Genomic DNA, 15,563 nt, shown 5'->3' with positions numbered 1-15,563 from the left:
CATGAAAGGGTTGTTGGATTTGAACGTTCTCTAAGGAAGCTTCGAATCTTTAAATAGAAATCCAGTGTTATGGATATTTTTTTGCTTTTTCTCAAGTGTAATAGTGCACGAGAGGAACAATTGGATTACTTTTTTTTTAGAAGGGTAGATGCTTGGGCTTGTTGGTACACTTTTTTTTTTTTTAAATGTAACAGCACACGACAGGACTCGAGATGGTGAGCTAAAGGTAACTAGTGCCGGCACTTTCTGTAGTCAGAGCAGCATTGGGCGCACACCCTAGCCTGGGGAGGAGGCAGTTTAGTACCATTACCTGCTCCCTTATAATGCCCCCTGCCACTGCACATCCTGAGTCATGGCAGCGTATGCTTTCTGGCTGAAGCCAGACTTTATACATCGTGCATGACTGGCAGGCATCCAGCACAACAAGCTAAGGAATGCTACCAGTTACACAACTGCCATTGTTTTATAATGCTGTCATACAATGCTAAAGCTGAAAAATATTCTCAGTTGGCTAAAGCTATGTGACATGCACATTTTCCTCTATTAAAACTGTTGGTTAGCCTGTCATTGGCCAACACCCTGTAAAACTTGTGTAGTTCATGTTTTGTGTCCACAAATTTATTTATTAGTACCTCAAAGGCCCACGAGGGGCATTACATGAGGACGCGTTCCAGGCCGACGGCAAATGCCAGGTTAACGAGGCACGAGCCAACTTTAAAGGGACAATTTGAAGTCCCACAACAAGGAGCTTACTTTCATTGAAAACGAAGCTGTTAAAAGCAAAATGCGAGTGTCCGTTACTAATTGCCTTCGCACCAGTTATTCCGACTGTTGTGTCTTCAGGGGCGTATTGTTTGGTTGCAGTCTTACGCCTTCTGTTGTGGTGCGTGTGTTCTGTGCAGGGCCTGCATACAGCGGCTTCCGCGCATCCTGTGTTTTAACACCATGCGCTACACCTTCAACATGGTGACCATGATGAAAGAGAAGGTGAACACGCACTTCTCCTTTCCCCTGCGGCTGGACATGTCCAACTACATGGAGAGCAACTTGCTCCCCAGCCAGGCACGGCAAGGTGCGTGTGTGGCCCCAGTCTCTCCCCAGAAGGGGTGCCGTAGAATGTGTGGTCCTATCTTGTCTGGGCATGGTCTATAACTTGCTGTGTGGGTGACTAACGAAATTTATTTATTGGGAAATGTTTGGGGGAGCTTGCTGCACGAGCATGGTGTGCATGAAATCAATGATGCTTCATGCTGCATATGGAGCAGTACCAGGGCATCGACGCCGTGTACAGTCTAGCATATATGCATCATCGTGTTGTCTGATTACATGAACCATGCTGTGTGTGTTGGTGCCCATCTGGGGCATGGCACATATTTTAGGAGCTTGAACTAACGCTTGCAAGAGATAAAAATGTGGAGCCCAGACAAGGCCGTAATGGTTTTCTGAGCAAATTGGAAGACTAGAGACATCCTGCGCTTGATGAACACATACTGTAACATCCAGTATACAGCCTGTACCCTGTGGCAGGCTTCACTTTTTAGTGGAAAACAAAATAATTTAACAGGTTGTCTGCACCCGGTAAATAGCCGGCTGGGACCGAGGGTTCAGTCAGTGAAACTGAAGGCCTGTAGCACTGACTCGACGCCCTTCCTTCCTAAAAGACGAAACACACAGCAGAACATTGTGTAGACCACTGATGATGCCAGCCAGGCTGACGCACATGCTTTATTTTCAGTTTAGGTTTGAGGGAGGAGACTTGTAATATTTTTCAAATGATTGTAGATAGGTGTTGGCTGTAGTAAGTACCTGTATAACTGGTGAACTTCATCATGGCAAGTAGTGCGTGACAGTGAAAAAAAACTTGTAACAGTGAGGATTGTGTTTCCCAAGGCTATATGTTTTCCAACCTATATGGACTAATAGTCCATATAGGTGGTTAGTTTTCAGTGCAAAATATTAGTATTCAGACATGTACAGTTTGCGCCCACTATTGCACACATTTCCGATGTAATAAGGGAGTAATTACTCATTGACATCCACCCAAGCGCAGCCATACGGCTACAAAGGAAAGCTATACAGCTTTCCTGAGCAACCTACTCCACCTTGGGGGATTCCCCTAAATATTTGACCAACATTTCCGATGTGTGGCTATTGCAGCTACCAGTGCAAAAAATCTCCGATTCTCTTCTAAATCAGTTGCCATTTTCTCATGTGCACAGTTTGCGTGCTGAGGCCAAACAGTGCATTCAGGCCTTATGGGCACGAAGCAGTAACGTCTTTTGTTTGCCTTTGGTCATAGAAAACAATGGCGATGCAAAGGCAGAAGCACAGGAGGAAGACGCGGGAAGCTATGAGTATGACCTCATAGGTGTGACCGTGCACACGGGTACAGCAGATGGCGGCCACTACTACAGTTTCATCCGAGAGCGCCAAAACCCGGGCAAGGACAAGTGGTGAGTGGGTATCCGACCTTTTTGTGGGGTGCAGGCTATTTGTGCCCATAATGCCTAAGGTCATGTCGTGTTCGTTTATTCTTTCTGATCACATGTTTAGCATATTGGTATAGCAGCCCAAGGCCGGATGTAATTGGAGAGGGTTTGCATTCTCCAAAGTTGGAAACTTACTATTGTCCCAAAGCACATTGGTTCCCATTTTTTGACTAAGGAGGTCAGAGAAATGCATGGCACAAATAAGACCCCTCCTTCTAAGATTTACATATAAATCTGATTCTGATTAGTGTATTAATGCACAAGCATTACTTTTCTCATTACATGAAAAGCCGGCGGTGTTGTTATGTACACGAGATAGCTACAGAAGTAAGTCATCAGCAGCTGCGCAGCCAAAAAAAATTTGGCTGACATCACAGCAAGCTGAGCATCCGCAATACATGCATAAGGCATTGCTGTACACTGTACATAGAGGACTTTACTTTTTTTCCCCCGTTATAGTAAAAACATTTTTGGGAAATATTGGTTATATAGTAAAGTGCGTTTGGCCGCGGCGACAACTTCCCACGAAATATCGCCGCATGCACGCTACCTATGATCGCGAGGCAGTTTTAAAAAAAAGTGTTCTTTTAATGGCTTTACCACCGGGCTTAGCAACACTCAGGAGAAGCCAACTTTACATAGTTTTTGGAGCCATGAGGGAAAGCATGCAGCGTGTAGGAAAAAACGTGGAAAAACATTCCTACAAACACGAAAAGAAGGCGACATGGTTCGTTCAGAAAGAGGCCGAGCATTTGCAGCATTGTGCAGCACGAAGCTTGAGGCAGCAGTGGAAAGCAGTGGAGGCGCATCGTGTGTGGTTTTGCAGCACTTGACTGCTACGTGCATATCTCATCTAGTGCCACAAACAGCGGAAGGTGACGCCGTGCTCATGCAAAGCTTTGCTTTTCACATGAAATCAAACTCAGTTGTATTCGTGGCCACTTTACCCTCATGCTTAAGAGGTACTTCCACAAGATGTAAACAAAACAAAACAAAAAAACTTACAACAAAACAAAATGGCATGAAAAGACGATAAGAAAGAGAGGAAGGTATTTTAGAATGTGTGTGTGTGTTTTTTTTTTTTTTTTCAAAAGATGTGTTTAATAAGTTGTCACTTAGTTACCAGACAATATCTTCAGGACCATGTCATCACTAACAACTTCAGTTCAGTTCAGGCGTTCAGTCGTGTCCGACTCTTCGTGACCCTATGGACCATGTCACGCCACGCTTTCCGGTCTCTCACTATCTTCTTAACATCACATAGCTTCATCTGCAATGCCTCGAGAATGCCATCTAACCATCGCGTTCGCTGCCTACCCCTTCTCCGGCGACCCTCAACCTTTCCCAACATCAAATCTTTCTCCAGCGACTCCTCTCTTCTCATCAGATGACCAAAGTAGCTGAGCTTTAACTTTAGAATTTGACCCTCCAATGAGCAGTCAGGGTTTATGGTCGACAATATCGACTGATTTGATCTTCTGGCAGTCCAAGGAACTCTTAAGAGTCTTCGCCAGCACCACAATTCAAACGCGTCAATTCTTCGGCGGTCAGCCTTTTTCACAGTCCAACTCTCGCATCCATACATCACAACTGGAAAGACCATAGCACGGGTTATACGAATCTTGGTTGGTAGACTAATGTCTCTGCTCTTTACTAGGCGGTCAAGGCTAACCATTGCTCTCTTTCCCAGAAGCAGGCGTCTTCTAATTTCATGGCTGCAGTCTCCTTCCGAGGTAATCTTGGCGCCTAAGAATAGAAAATCTGTCACAGCTTCCACTTCTTGTCCTACTATCAAAACTGTGATGCAGCAGTTTTTCATACTGCGTTCCGGGTGGTGTCACATGATTTCATGTCGCATACTGTGTATGCATGTGCTGGCCAAGTTTGAGGCTAGCTCATACAGGCATTCAAACCAACAGTGTGTGTATTTCCAGATGCATGGTTTCAAACCGAGGTTTCGGCGAATGCAGACACCGCGTGAAGCATGACAGTTCATATGGAATGTGCAAAAACATTTCACCCATGGGGCTGTTTAATGGCATTCATACACATAAACAGTCGAGCGTCTCTGCCGAATTTGTTATTCTGACAGCACAATGACCTCCTTTCACCAAAGTCGTGGTGATTGGCTGTCTCTGCAAAGCCATGATGCCAATGCCCTTGGCAGGGTGTACCTGTTTTGCATGACTTTTGTGTGTGGATGTAGCCTAAGGCCTGTGACTGAAGGCGCAACTTGTATAATTTTAGGCTTTGAAGCACTCCCAAAGGAAAGGAGTCATTGCTTTAAATGGTCTGTGCTTATAATGTAATCGCTCATGGGCAGTGACGATGCAAACCTTAGCAGCATGCAGGCTGCTGCTTTTAAGCGTTGAAAACAGGTTGGAAAGTTACAGGAGTTGGTTTACATTAGTTTTGCCTAAAACTATAATGAAAAAAAGAAAAAAGAAAAAAGCCTCAGATGCAAAAGATGGAATGAGGTGATACCTCGGTTTTTTTTATGCTGCATTTTTTTTTCTGTTGGAAAAGGAGGGGATGGGGCCATTAATAGTCAGCCATTAGTCAGAGTAAAAAAAAAAAACTGTGTGTTTATTATAGCATCATGTTTGGCTTTTTTTCTCTTTCACTTATGCACTGTGCCTTCCCATATGTGTTCATTTCCAGGTTCCTGTTCAACGATGCGGAAGTGAAACCTTTTGACCCCTCACACATTGCGGCCGAATGTTTTGGAGGAGAAATGACGGTGAGGGCACGCTTCAGAGAGTCCATGAGAAAAGGCCTGACCTTTTAGCATTACGAAATAGTAATAATGGTGAAATGAATGCATATGTGCTTTATTTAGTTGTGCGTCCCTTTGACTGTTGCGTGTTTGGTCCTCTTGCTCGCAGAGCAAGACCTATGACTCTGTCACCGACAAGTTCATGGATTTTTCCTTTGAAAAGGTCTGTATTTCTGTCTTCTTTTGCTGCAGTATTTCTTGTCTGGTACTGTTACTGTTTCATCCATGGTACTGTTTTGTCCTCTAAGAACAACACATTTTTACGGGAACAAATTTTTAGTACACTTTCTTTTAGTAGGACAGCACAAGTGCAAAGCATGCATAGAGAATCTTGAAACTGATCTTTGAGGCAAGCATTGATGGCCAGGACTATTTGGAACCAGTTGCCTATGTGTTGATTGGGAATTGAAGTGAAAGAACTGCTGTATATTGCTGCCTATAAGTTAACCTTACGCATGGCGTCGACATAATTATGGGGTCAAGGCAGTTTGGGCTGAGACAAGAATGTATGCACCCTGCACCGGTGCCCTTTGCTGGCAGGACGTATGGGGCTTTGTGTATCAGGATAAAATCATTGATTTATATGCATTCCGCTTCTGCTTATGCAAATTCGAGTTGCGGGCCTTTTACCGTTGCTTTCCTGAATCGGCGAGAGATGGTGCAAAAGCGAATTTCTGTCAACATCCAGAGCATGCATTGTCTGCGAAGTGCTGTTATCCGAAACTGCAGGACCGCTGGCAGTTCAGTTTACTGTCAATCGGGTGGGCTGCACATGAATGTGGAAGGCAGGATGAGGTGTCGTTTGTGCCTACAACTGCTGCTCTTGCCCTTGCTTTGTTATACAATGCGTTTGTGCGGGAACACCATTCTGCTGGAAACTACATAGAGAGTGCAGCAGCGGGGCGGGGGGCATGCATAGCGACATATTTAGGGTTAGCTTCTTTTTTTAAGGCGAAAGCCTTTAATGGCTCATGCTGTCGTGGACAAAATGTGTCCCGCTTTTGCGGCGGCTCTAATTGGCCGAGGCGGGATGATGTCATTGAGGTCTCAACCAATCACAGAGCAACGCCACAGTATGCGCGAATTTGTGCCTTATATGGGCATATGTCAATCAATGACCTATTTTATAATATAATGACTAATAATGAATTTAATTAATTACCTGTTGCTGACTAATGAGTAATAAATTAATTGGCTAATTAATTATACCTAATTACCTACTTTGTGGCTAATTAGTTAATGCCTGATTAATTGATTTCTAATTAGTGTCAGTTGCGTAGCAGAATGCCGCACTCAGGCTTTCGCCTTTTACTACTTTAGTCCCTAAAATCCCTTGTGATTTTTTTTCCCCCTTCAGGGCCAGTGAGTTAAAGAGTTGACCTGTATTTGCAGTTGGCTTATACACAGCTGTACTATATTGTGATGATGAGCTTCAGTTTTTTGCACCAACAAGGGAAACATGGGAGAGTGCATTTCACGGTGATGTGATTCAAGCTCTTAAAATTTTTATTGCAGACCAACAGTGCATACATGCTCTTCTACGAGCGGTGCTCGACGGACAAAACCGAGAATAAGAAGTGTGCTGCCCAGACTGCATCAGAAAAGCCTGCCGAGACATCGCAGGAAGCAAAGCCAGAGACAACTTTGAGACTACCGTCGGAGTTGGCAGAGGTGGGGCAGTTGATTGCTTGAATTCAGCTTCTGCGGCCTGTGTGCTCTGATCTGCATGCCAGGATATCTGTGCTTCACCGGCATCTGTTGAAAGACAGACGGTGCCATGCCCTTTGCTATGCTTTGCTTTGCAGTGGATCTGGCAGGACAACATGCAGTTTCTACAGGACAAAAGCATATTCGACCACACCTATTTCAAGTGAGTTAATTGGACATCGATGTTTAAAAAAATATCTCTTTATTATTGTCAGAATTTTGAAATCTTTCAGGAACATGTATTTTTATGTGCTGATTTTAGATTTGTCATTTAATGTCATGTAAAGCAGTTTCTTGAACATTCATGTAAGACATTATGTAAGTGTTTTGGGATGAGCTTTTAAGAAATTTTGGCACAGAGAACTTGCTAAAATGCATACCATTGGCATGATTGTAGCAAAAAGCTTAAAATTCTCTTCCTGCCTGTCGCAGAAGTTATGGGATTCTGAAGTGGCAGCTTCAGTACCTTATAAATCAAGTTCAGCGATAGGAAGAATGACAGTTTCCTCCTTATTGTATTCTGTGGTGTCAAGAGAAACCAATGGCCTGCATTTTAGCAAGTTTCTTGCAGCAAAATATTTTCAAAGGTTGTCGCAATACAATATCATAACATATTGCATAAATGTTCGAGGAATCGTTTTACATGATATTAAATGACAAATTTAGAATCTGTACACAAAAATACACGTTTGCTGAAGATCTCATAACTGTGACTTCACTAATAATAATTTCTTTGAAAGATTCATATCCCCTCTTGAATATTCGCCTCTGTTCACAAAAAATAAATAACTGAACAGGAAGAAAGCAAGGACAGAGAAATTGGTTGACGTATCGGGAAAGGATGTGGCAGCCTAAACTGCTGTGGACAAAACTTGCATTTTCAGTAAAGCAAAATGGCTACAGGTGGCTGAAAGTGAATAGCCGGCTGGGTTTGTTTATTTTGTGTAACGAAGTTCATTGGTAGGCTCAGTGCACTTTTCATGTGATATTGAAAAAAAAAAGTGATAAAATGTTCCGAGCTGTGATAGCAATGTCACTTGTGTGTTTTGTTTTTCCTCCTTCTCAGCTTCCTCTACCAAATGTGTGGCTCTATACCCCAAACGCTGTCATGTGGTGAAGAAGCTACCCTGCTGGCTGCACAACTTGGAACCTCATTTGTCCTCGAGACTCTGATTCATGCCAAGGAAAAGGCAAGTTTGGGTTCTTTCCCCCCCCCCCCCCCCCTCCCCCCTTTTTTTTTCTGCATCTTAATTGCGACGCATATTTGCCTCTGGAGAGTTGTGTTGTTCTAATTTGTATTGGGGAATATTGATGTCATGCGATTATGTTTATCAGCTGTTCATTGCTCGCAGAACTACTAGAATAGTGCACTGACATAACACGTACGTAAAAGATGTTGTCCTTTGCCGATGTTTGAAGGGAATGTCAGTGTTGTCAAAGTGTGCATGAAAACACTGTAATGAACCTATATATAGGGTTGATGCGGTATAAAAATGTATTTAGAATGATAATTTTGCCAGCCTTAAGCAGTATAATAGACCCCTAATTTTTGAGTTTGGGTTGTAACCTTTGTAATGACGTGTAAGGTGTTACTGTACACAGATCGCCATGTGATATCCGCCTACGACTGCTGAATAATTTATGATTGAATTTTTTTCTAACCTGTTTCAGTTTTGTTTTCAACAGCCGAGCGTTGGCTGTGACGTCAAAGTCAAGTCTAGGCCACGTGACGGTTGAGAAAAAAAAAACACGATATAATGCTTCCTGTGTCGTTTGAATTCATTACAATGCTAAAGCCAGCCTGCCCCAAGAACAGGAATTACAACAAGTTAAGAGTCAGCAATTTTATCGTTTTTTTTTTTTTTCATCTCTTGAGCGACCTGGACTTGACTGCAACGTCACAGCCATCTGTCGGCTACTGAAGCCGAAATCAAAACTGGCGAGAAAAGAAAATTCAATTGGGAATTATTTTGCGGTTGTAGGCATTAATAAGAAGAAAAATGCCACTAAAATTTGGGGTCTGTACACCTTTAATTCTGTATCCCAGGGGACAGGGTTAGGTTAGCCTGGGTTGATGTCTGCAGTTTCCTGTACCAAAAACATGAAGATGGTTTCAGACTGAGCTTTCAGAGATAGATTGAGTATTGGTGTGACAGGAATCCTTTGCATCTAACAGCTGCAATTGCCCTAGTTTTGTGACTTTTTCCACTGTATTCTTTCTTGCAGCCAACTATGGCACAGTGGATTGAACTTCTGACGAAGCAGTTCAATGCAAGCAAGGCTGCCTGCGAGGTAAATGGCCTGATTGCTTTATTAACCTCAAGTGCACATATTATTTGTGTGTTTTCTCTAAAGCGATGTCCCTGCAGTTGCTGATCCATTGTGATGTCATGTTTGCTTCCAGTGGTTCTTGGATCACATGGCTGAGGATGAATGCTGGCCTGTACAGATTCTAATTAGATGTCCTAATCAAGTAGTCAGACAGGTAAGCTGATCTCAGATTTTATCAAAAGCAGTATAGGTTGTCCTGAAATGCCGCTTGGCATGCTGTTTTTTATGCCAAGAGGAAGGAAAGTTCTGCAGGAAAGTACTGCCACAATAAATGAACACACAAGGGCCCAACCTCAATAGTGGTTCACGGATATGTTGTCGTTCATATTCATGCCCGTCTGAAAATCTTGTGCGAAAGTACAGCACTGCTTCGTGCGTATCAAACTCTAGATTAGCGTAACGTTTGGCATTAGCGTGCTATGCCCCTGCAAATAGTGCTTCTCATACCATTGCTCCCGTGATCACTTTTTGCACGCTCTAATGGGCGAGTGGCACACTGCCAGTGCATCGATGTGCATGAGATCGTTGCGATGCCCTTCTTATCCGATAGGTTCTGGATCGACTGTGTGCCATGTTTACTTGCGTAAGGGGCAAGTGTGAGGATGCGTTCATGAAACTGTGGCCATTTAGCATCATAAGTTCTGTTTTGAGTTTCCATGTGGTTGGTGTTTTTTAAGGGTCTTCTTTTATTTCAGTTGTTCCAGCGTCTTTGTATCCACGTTTTTCATGGAGTCTTCTTTTATTTCAGTTGTTCCAGCGTCTTTGTATCCACGTGATAAACCAGCTGCAGCCTGGTCACTCTTCGCTCTATCTCCAGCCATATCCCGACAGGTAACCTTTGCCCTTTCAACGCATTGTGTTGCTGATGTTAGGAAAAAAAAAGTTTGTCACGGTTTAACCCTAAACTTTTAAATCTCTGTGAATGCATGAAGATCAAAGGTCGCTTCCACTACGGTGGGCAATGCTCACCCGTTTGACCCTGGGTGCACATGGGGTGCGCGATGTTATACATGACATGGCCGTGGGTAGACTGTTGCTCTATGCTAAGTTTTGCAGAGGACATCAAGGTCGGCCGTCGCGTAAGATTTATGATTTGGTTTGACTGTGTGAAGTTGTGCTTCTGCGCTAAGATCGCAGTCAATCTTGCTTTTGTCAGTAGGTGGAAGCATGAAATAAATTGGAGGAAAGGTGTGCCACACTCAAGGGTGCACTCAAGGCCATCTCATTTCTGCTGTGGCTTGTGTCTCTGACTACAGTTTGAGGTGTCCACCGAAAAGTGACATAGTTTTGCGCCTTTTCAGTTTTGTGGAAGTTTGTCTAAGTTTGCCTACCTGTTGATGACTGTTTGAAACGTGCACCGACACACTGTTGCCAAGGCAGCTAGCTGACACACAAGATTTTTGCTGGGATTTGGTGTCCATGAGTGTTTTTGCACTGAAAGGATCACTCGAGAATATGGCCAGGCACAGTATGATTAATTTTTGGCTTTATGCGCAGATATTTGCTGGAATTGTCACATACCTACTGATCTCATTTTTATATGTACTAAATGCAATTCTGTTGGTCTGAAATGAGTTTGGGTAGAGTCATGCTTTAAAGATGTCTCACTTAATGTGTCCAATGGTTTTCATAAAAGCAGAGCACCATTTCCTGATTTTTTATTTTTTTGTTCTTTCAGTGATGACTCATCAGATGTGGACATCAGCCAGATCGGCCAGTACTCCTGTGTCACTCGCTTTGTGCGGAAGTTGCTGGCACTGGTGAGCTGGTCTGCCTTGCTTGCACTGTTCCTCAGCATGCTCAGCTGTGGCTTCCTTGTTCATATTGCTTCGTTGCGACAGTTGTCTCAAGTTTGGGGCTAGGCACTGGTAGGCCTACGGCTTTGTCTCTTTCATCGATCGATAGCTTTGTCTTTTGTTAGAAATGTAGCTTCCTAGGTGCTCTATAAACTTTAAGCCTATCATGGGCCTCAGAGTGCCCTCTGGGGCTATTAGCAAAGCCTGTACTGACCTCGTGAGAAACCTCCTTATCCCATTGAAACGGTTTGGTTTACAGGATTTAGCGGCCCAAAATAACTCGGGCTGTAGGATACCGCAGTAAAAAGTTCGGGATAACTTCAACCACTAATGTGCGCTGACGTCACAAAGTCCACAGGCGCCTTGCATTTTATGTTAAAGTGAAAGTCTAAACCTTGTTTAAAGGCTTAGTCTTCTTTGTTTGCTTTGGAGTAGCAAGTAGCTCTCACATAAGAATGGTAAAAGTGATGAAATGATGAAAAGCATTGCACTAACTTGCCATTCTGGAATGAAGTAGGGGCGCAGATTATTTAGGTTCATACGTGTCCCATCGCTCGGCCTAAACAAAACAAAAAAACCAAAGCAAAAGAAGAAACACACACCTACCTAGCCTTTGTTACATGCATGCTTCCTTTGTTCAGTACGACTGGGAGCTGTGAAAAAAGGTGGGGGTAAGGCCTCTTCGGCTTGTCATCTGGTTGAATCAAATAACCTGACCCCTGCGCGTCCCCCATCTCTCCTCTCGTTGGGCAGATTGAGCATGGGGCCAAGCAGCACCTGAGGCATCTGACCGAGTACTTTGCCTTCCTGCTGGAGTTTGCCAAGATGGGCGAGGAGGAGTGCCAGTTCTTGCTGTCCATCGAGGCTATTTCCACCATTGTCTCCTTCTACTTGGGCCACAAACTGGACTATGTGAGTACTCTTTCTTCTCCTTGCACTCCCATTGGGCAGAAGGGAATTCTACCGAAGGAATGCCGTAATGTGGATTTTACTAACTCGGTGAAGGTGAAGTTTTGTATCCAAAACCATAAGCCATGTATGTTAACTTTGCATTGCTGTCGGTTTCAGTTAGTCTCTAGGTGACTTGGAAATGTTCTTAAAGCGTAGTATTTCGGAAATGCTCAACTTTTTTTGCGGAAAATTGATGCGAAGTTAGGGGGTGCGATAGTTATGCAGGGGAAATTTTCGAGCAAATGTTTTGGGGTGTTAAATGAAATTTCAAATAGGTTTGAATCAGGATTCTTAGGCCAGTTATTGTAAATATAACCAAAACACTACTTTCAAGCAGATCTTACCTTTGTTATAAAAGCATAGGATCGCAGCCAAAAACACAAATTACTAAAGCACTTTATTTGCCGCATGCAGCCTCATTATCACTCCCCGCGTTTTATGGTGTAATGTTTACAGCAAACCATACAGTTCTACTCTTGATCAGAGACTTGATCCGAGCCCGTGTCGACACTGCAATCGCTGTCTCCAGTAATGTACTACGCAGAACTCGTTGACGCTGAAGTGCCTGCTGGTAGCGCGGTTGCCATGCTGCAACGCGTGCTCAAAAGCTTTCAGCTTAAAAGCAGCTGTATAGCTTGCATACTGACCCATCGTGATGCGGCACCAAGAACACTTTAGACGGTGGAACAAAGCAAGTGGCACGGACGGAACGAAGGAGCAATGACACAGAGGCGCCTCTCAAAATAGTGACGACGACTATGAGCATTACCCATGATGATGATGATGATCTACCCGAGCTTGCTATCGCTGCCTGGTAGCGCGCATACAAAACTAGGCCAGCTAGGTTCAGTAGCGCTCCGAAGATGGCACTTGTTACTACTAGTAGACGACTCTTGCGGTGGTAATATTGGTGGTGCGATGATTATGCGAGGAAAAAGAATTACAATTTTTGACGGCCAGTGTAGGGGGTGCGAGCAATATGCGAGTAAATACGGTATTCCTTGTATCTAGGAATTCAGAGCGATCCTGCGACAACACCGGGGCACCTTTTTTGTTTTTCGTTCCAGACTGCATGCTGGGGCTGTATACTAAGGAAACTTCTTTTATAGCACTGCTTTTCCAAAATCCCTTGGAAGCTCAGTGCGAGCATTGCATACCAGTAGTACGTGAAATTTAATGTGGGTGCTCGGGTTTTGTTATGCTGGAGAAGAATTTTATGTTGCTCAAAGTCTTTCTTTGGGATTCAGTTGTCCCCACTCTCACTTGTCTGGGGCCAGGTGGAGATGGTGTCCGAAGAAGAGGACGAGGAGGAAGAAGAGGAGGGAGGGGCACCAGTGTCCAAGTGCCGGCCAGCCTCGCTGGACAAGATGGTGAGCCTGGTGCATCTCCTGGTGGAGAAGTCACGCGCTGAGGACCACCGGCTGCAGCTGTCCCAGGGTGACTACAATGCCCTAACGGGAGGAAAGGTGCGTGCACACCCATGTGCTTGTGCTTGCTGTATCGCTGTCGGTGATTTGTGTTGACGCGAAGGCCTGTATTGATTGTTGTGGTCTCTCTCGATTTATATGGCTTTATGCCATCGCTGAAGAGGTGCATGCACGCCTTCGTTGTACCAGTTTTTACATGGTAACATTAAAGGTCTCGTTCTGATGGAAAGCAGTCGTGTGTAGTCTTGACGTTACGTACAGTGAAGTTGTTTAAAAAAAATTTTAGGTGATCAGGTTGTGAAATTGAACCTCTGACCCTTCGTTTGTGAGTCAGACACAATGCCCCTACACAACCAAGGCACATTGTTCAACTAGATTTAAAAGCAATAGGTTAAGGTAACAAGTGTGTCTATATCGGTGACAAGGTACACTGGGGGACCCCCAATCGACCATAGGGATTCTTTAACGCTATCACGTCATATTCTGAAGGCAGACTTCTGTCCCCCAAGTACTTTTTTTCCCTCTAGTGCAGCACTGTCCTCATGGCGCGATTGACATTCTCGTCTTTATCAAATCTGGATTAGTTAAGTACAACGATGAAAGTCAAATGGTGCCAAGTCGCGAGCAAATACGGTAAATTTACCGTAATACAAATGGTTCACGTAGGGTTTTTTGATGCCATTCAGTAATTCGAACGTCGAATAATTTGAACTTTTCCCCCGTTTTCGTGAAGTTTGAATTAACGAGCTTTTGCTGTATCAGATGCTTCATGTGTGGGAGTTTGGCAAATGTGTTCAGTGACGCTATATTCTTGCTTGGGATGTTCAAGCAGTTTGTTTGACTGCTCAATATGAGTAATGATTCGATATATATACAAGATCGACTGTAGTTTGGGAAAGTACATGGCGAATAGGGTAGCCTTTACGAACTGAAGAGGTCTGTTTATTCATTTAAAAGGGATCAAACATGCCCTCTGCCCATAGGGAAAGCGTCGCATCAGAAGACATAAAGCAAGATGGGTTTGTACCTGCTCTGTTTTTCTGCATGTGCACTTTCGTTTCCACGGATTTGTTAAACATTAATGGAGGTGTTGCCTCGTTACTGCAGGGCTTCCCGTTCCTGTACCACCAAATTCGGGACAACATCTGCCTGCGTCAGACCTGCAACTTGATCCTGAGCCTGTGCCGCTGGAACGAGTCCCTTGCACCTCATGTGAGGGCTTCCTTCAGAGCTTCTTCCTCTTTGGCTTTTGTGCCACGTGAACTAATTGCACATTTTGTTTCTTTACAGATCGTCAACATGATCTTCTCGGCTGTCACTAAACAGCCAGAGGTAAGTGAATGTGGGAAATTTGTAACTGTGGGACACCCAAGTTTCTCATAATCGGTCTTGCAAGTGTCCCAGTTTTTAAATTATACATATGCTGATACAGATTCCATATTTGTCATTTAATGCTGTGTGGATGAATAATTTGTCTCTTCTGTGCAGGTTTAGCTTAGCAATAAGCAGTGCGGTTCAGTTACTACCGATGTGTGCTACATCACAGGGGGCCCAGAATTGCCCATAGCTTGAAGCCCCTTCTCCCATAGATCTTGTTTTAGTGCTTTTTCTCTTCTTTTTGACACAGGCAAGCGGACCCTTCTTCAAGCTGCTGTCGATGCTGGTGGAGTTTGCCGGTGGGCCGCCAGGCATGGCACCCTTCACCTCACTGGTGCTTCAACGAGTCTGGGAGGCAAGTGCATTTGCCGCTTCTGAACTGCTGAGACTGATATTTTTATAAGGATGCAAGGCTGCAGTGGGAGGAGGCTTGTCATGCTGCCCGCACTTGTCTTGATCAACTTTGCTACACAGCCTGGCCCATCAGAGTGGCACAGCTGCTAGTGTGGTGCACAGGCTTGAGTTTGCCACCTCTATCATAGGTGAAAATGTGTTCGGCTATATTTCACACCTGTGAGAAACAGTGGTCGTTGCCAGGAAAAAATATGCTTTGCCATATCCAGCATTTTTAATTTGAAGCTCTGCAACCTTCTTGTTGATCATGGTGGAAACAGCACTAACAGAGGACAGAGCAGGAACACAACACAGG

At 44.1% G+C, this 15,563-nt stretch overlaps 1 protein-coding gene across 1 annotated transcript in view; it reads left to right on the top strand.

Annotated features, from left to right (window-relative positions):
- The window catches only part of puf (ubiquitinyl hydrolase 1 puf), a 109,430-nt gene that overhangs the window by 66,744 nt on the left and 27,123 nt on the right, over positions 1-15,563 (top strand). The window contains exons 43-58 of the mRNA XM_084582591.1: positions 903-1,072; positions 2,300-2,453; positions 5,151-5,229; positions 5,375-5,428; positions 6,781-6,936; positions 7,071-7,135; positions 8,039-8,162; positions 9,199-9,264; positions 9,377-9,457; positions 10,052-10,134; positions 10,982-11,063; positions 11,853-12,011; positions 13,328-13,516; positions 14,585-14,689; positions 14,768-14,809; positions 15,105-15,209. Coding sequence (XP_084438717.1) covers positions 903-1,072; positions 2,300-2,453; positions 5,151-5,229; positions 5,375-5,428; positions 6,781-6,936; positions 7,071-7,135; positions 8,039-8,162; positions 9,199-9,264; positions 9,377-9,457; positions 10,052-10,134; positions 10,982-11,063; positions 11,853-12,011; positions 13,328-13,516; positions 14,585-14,689; positions 14,768-14,809; positions 15,105-15,209 — 1,714 coding nt within the window. The remainder of the gene's footprint in view (positions 1-902; positions 1,073-2,299; positions 2,454-5,150; positions 5,230-5,374; positions 5,429-6,780; positions 6,937-7,070; positions 7,136-8,038; positions 8,163-9,198; positions 9,265-9,376; positions 9,458-10,051; positions 10,135-10,981; positions 11,064-11,852; positions 12,012-13,327; positions 13,517-14,584; positions 14,690-14,767; positions 14,810-15,104; positions 15,210-15,563) is intronic.

Source organism: Amblyomma maculatum, chromosome 10, assembly GCF_055883805.1.
Source record: "Amblyomma maculatum isolate TAMU_Amacu chromosome 10, ASM5588380v1, whole genome shotgun sequence".
NCBI lineage: Eukaryota > Metazoa > Arthropoda > Arachnida > Ixodida > Ixodidae > Amblyomma > Amblyomma maculatum.
The sequence above is the reverse complement of the archived record's forward strand: the minus strand, read 5'-3'. Positions and strand labels throughout refer to the sequence as shown.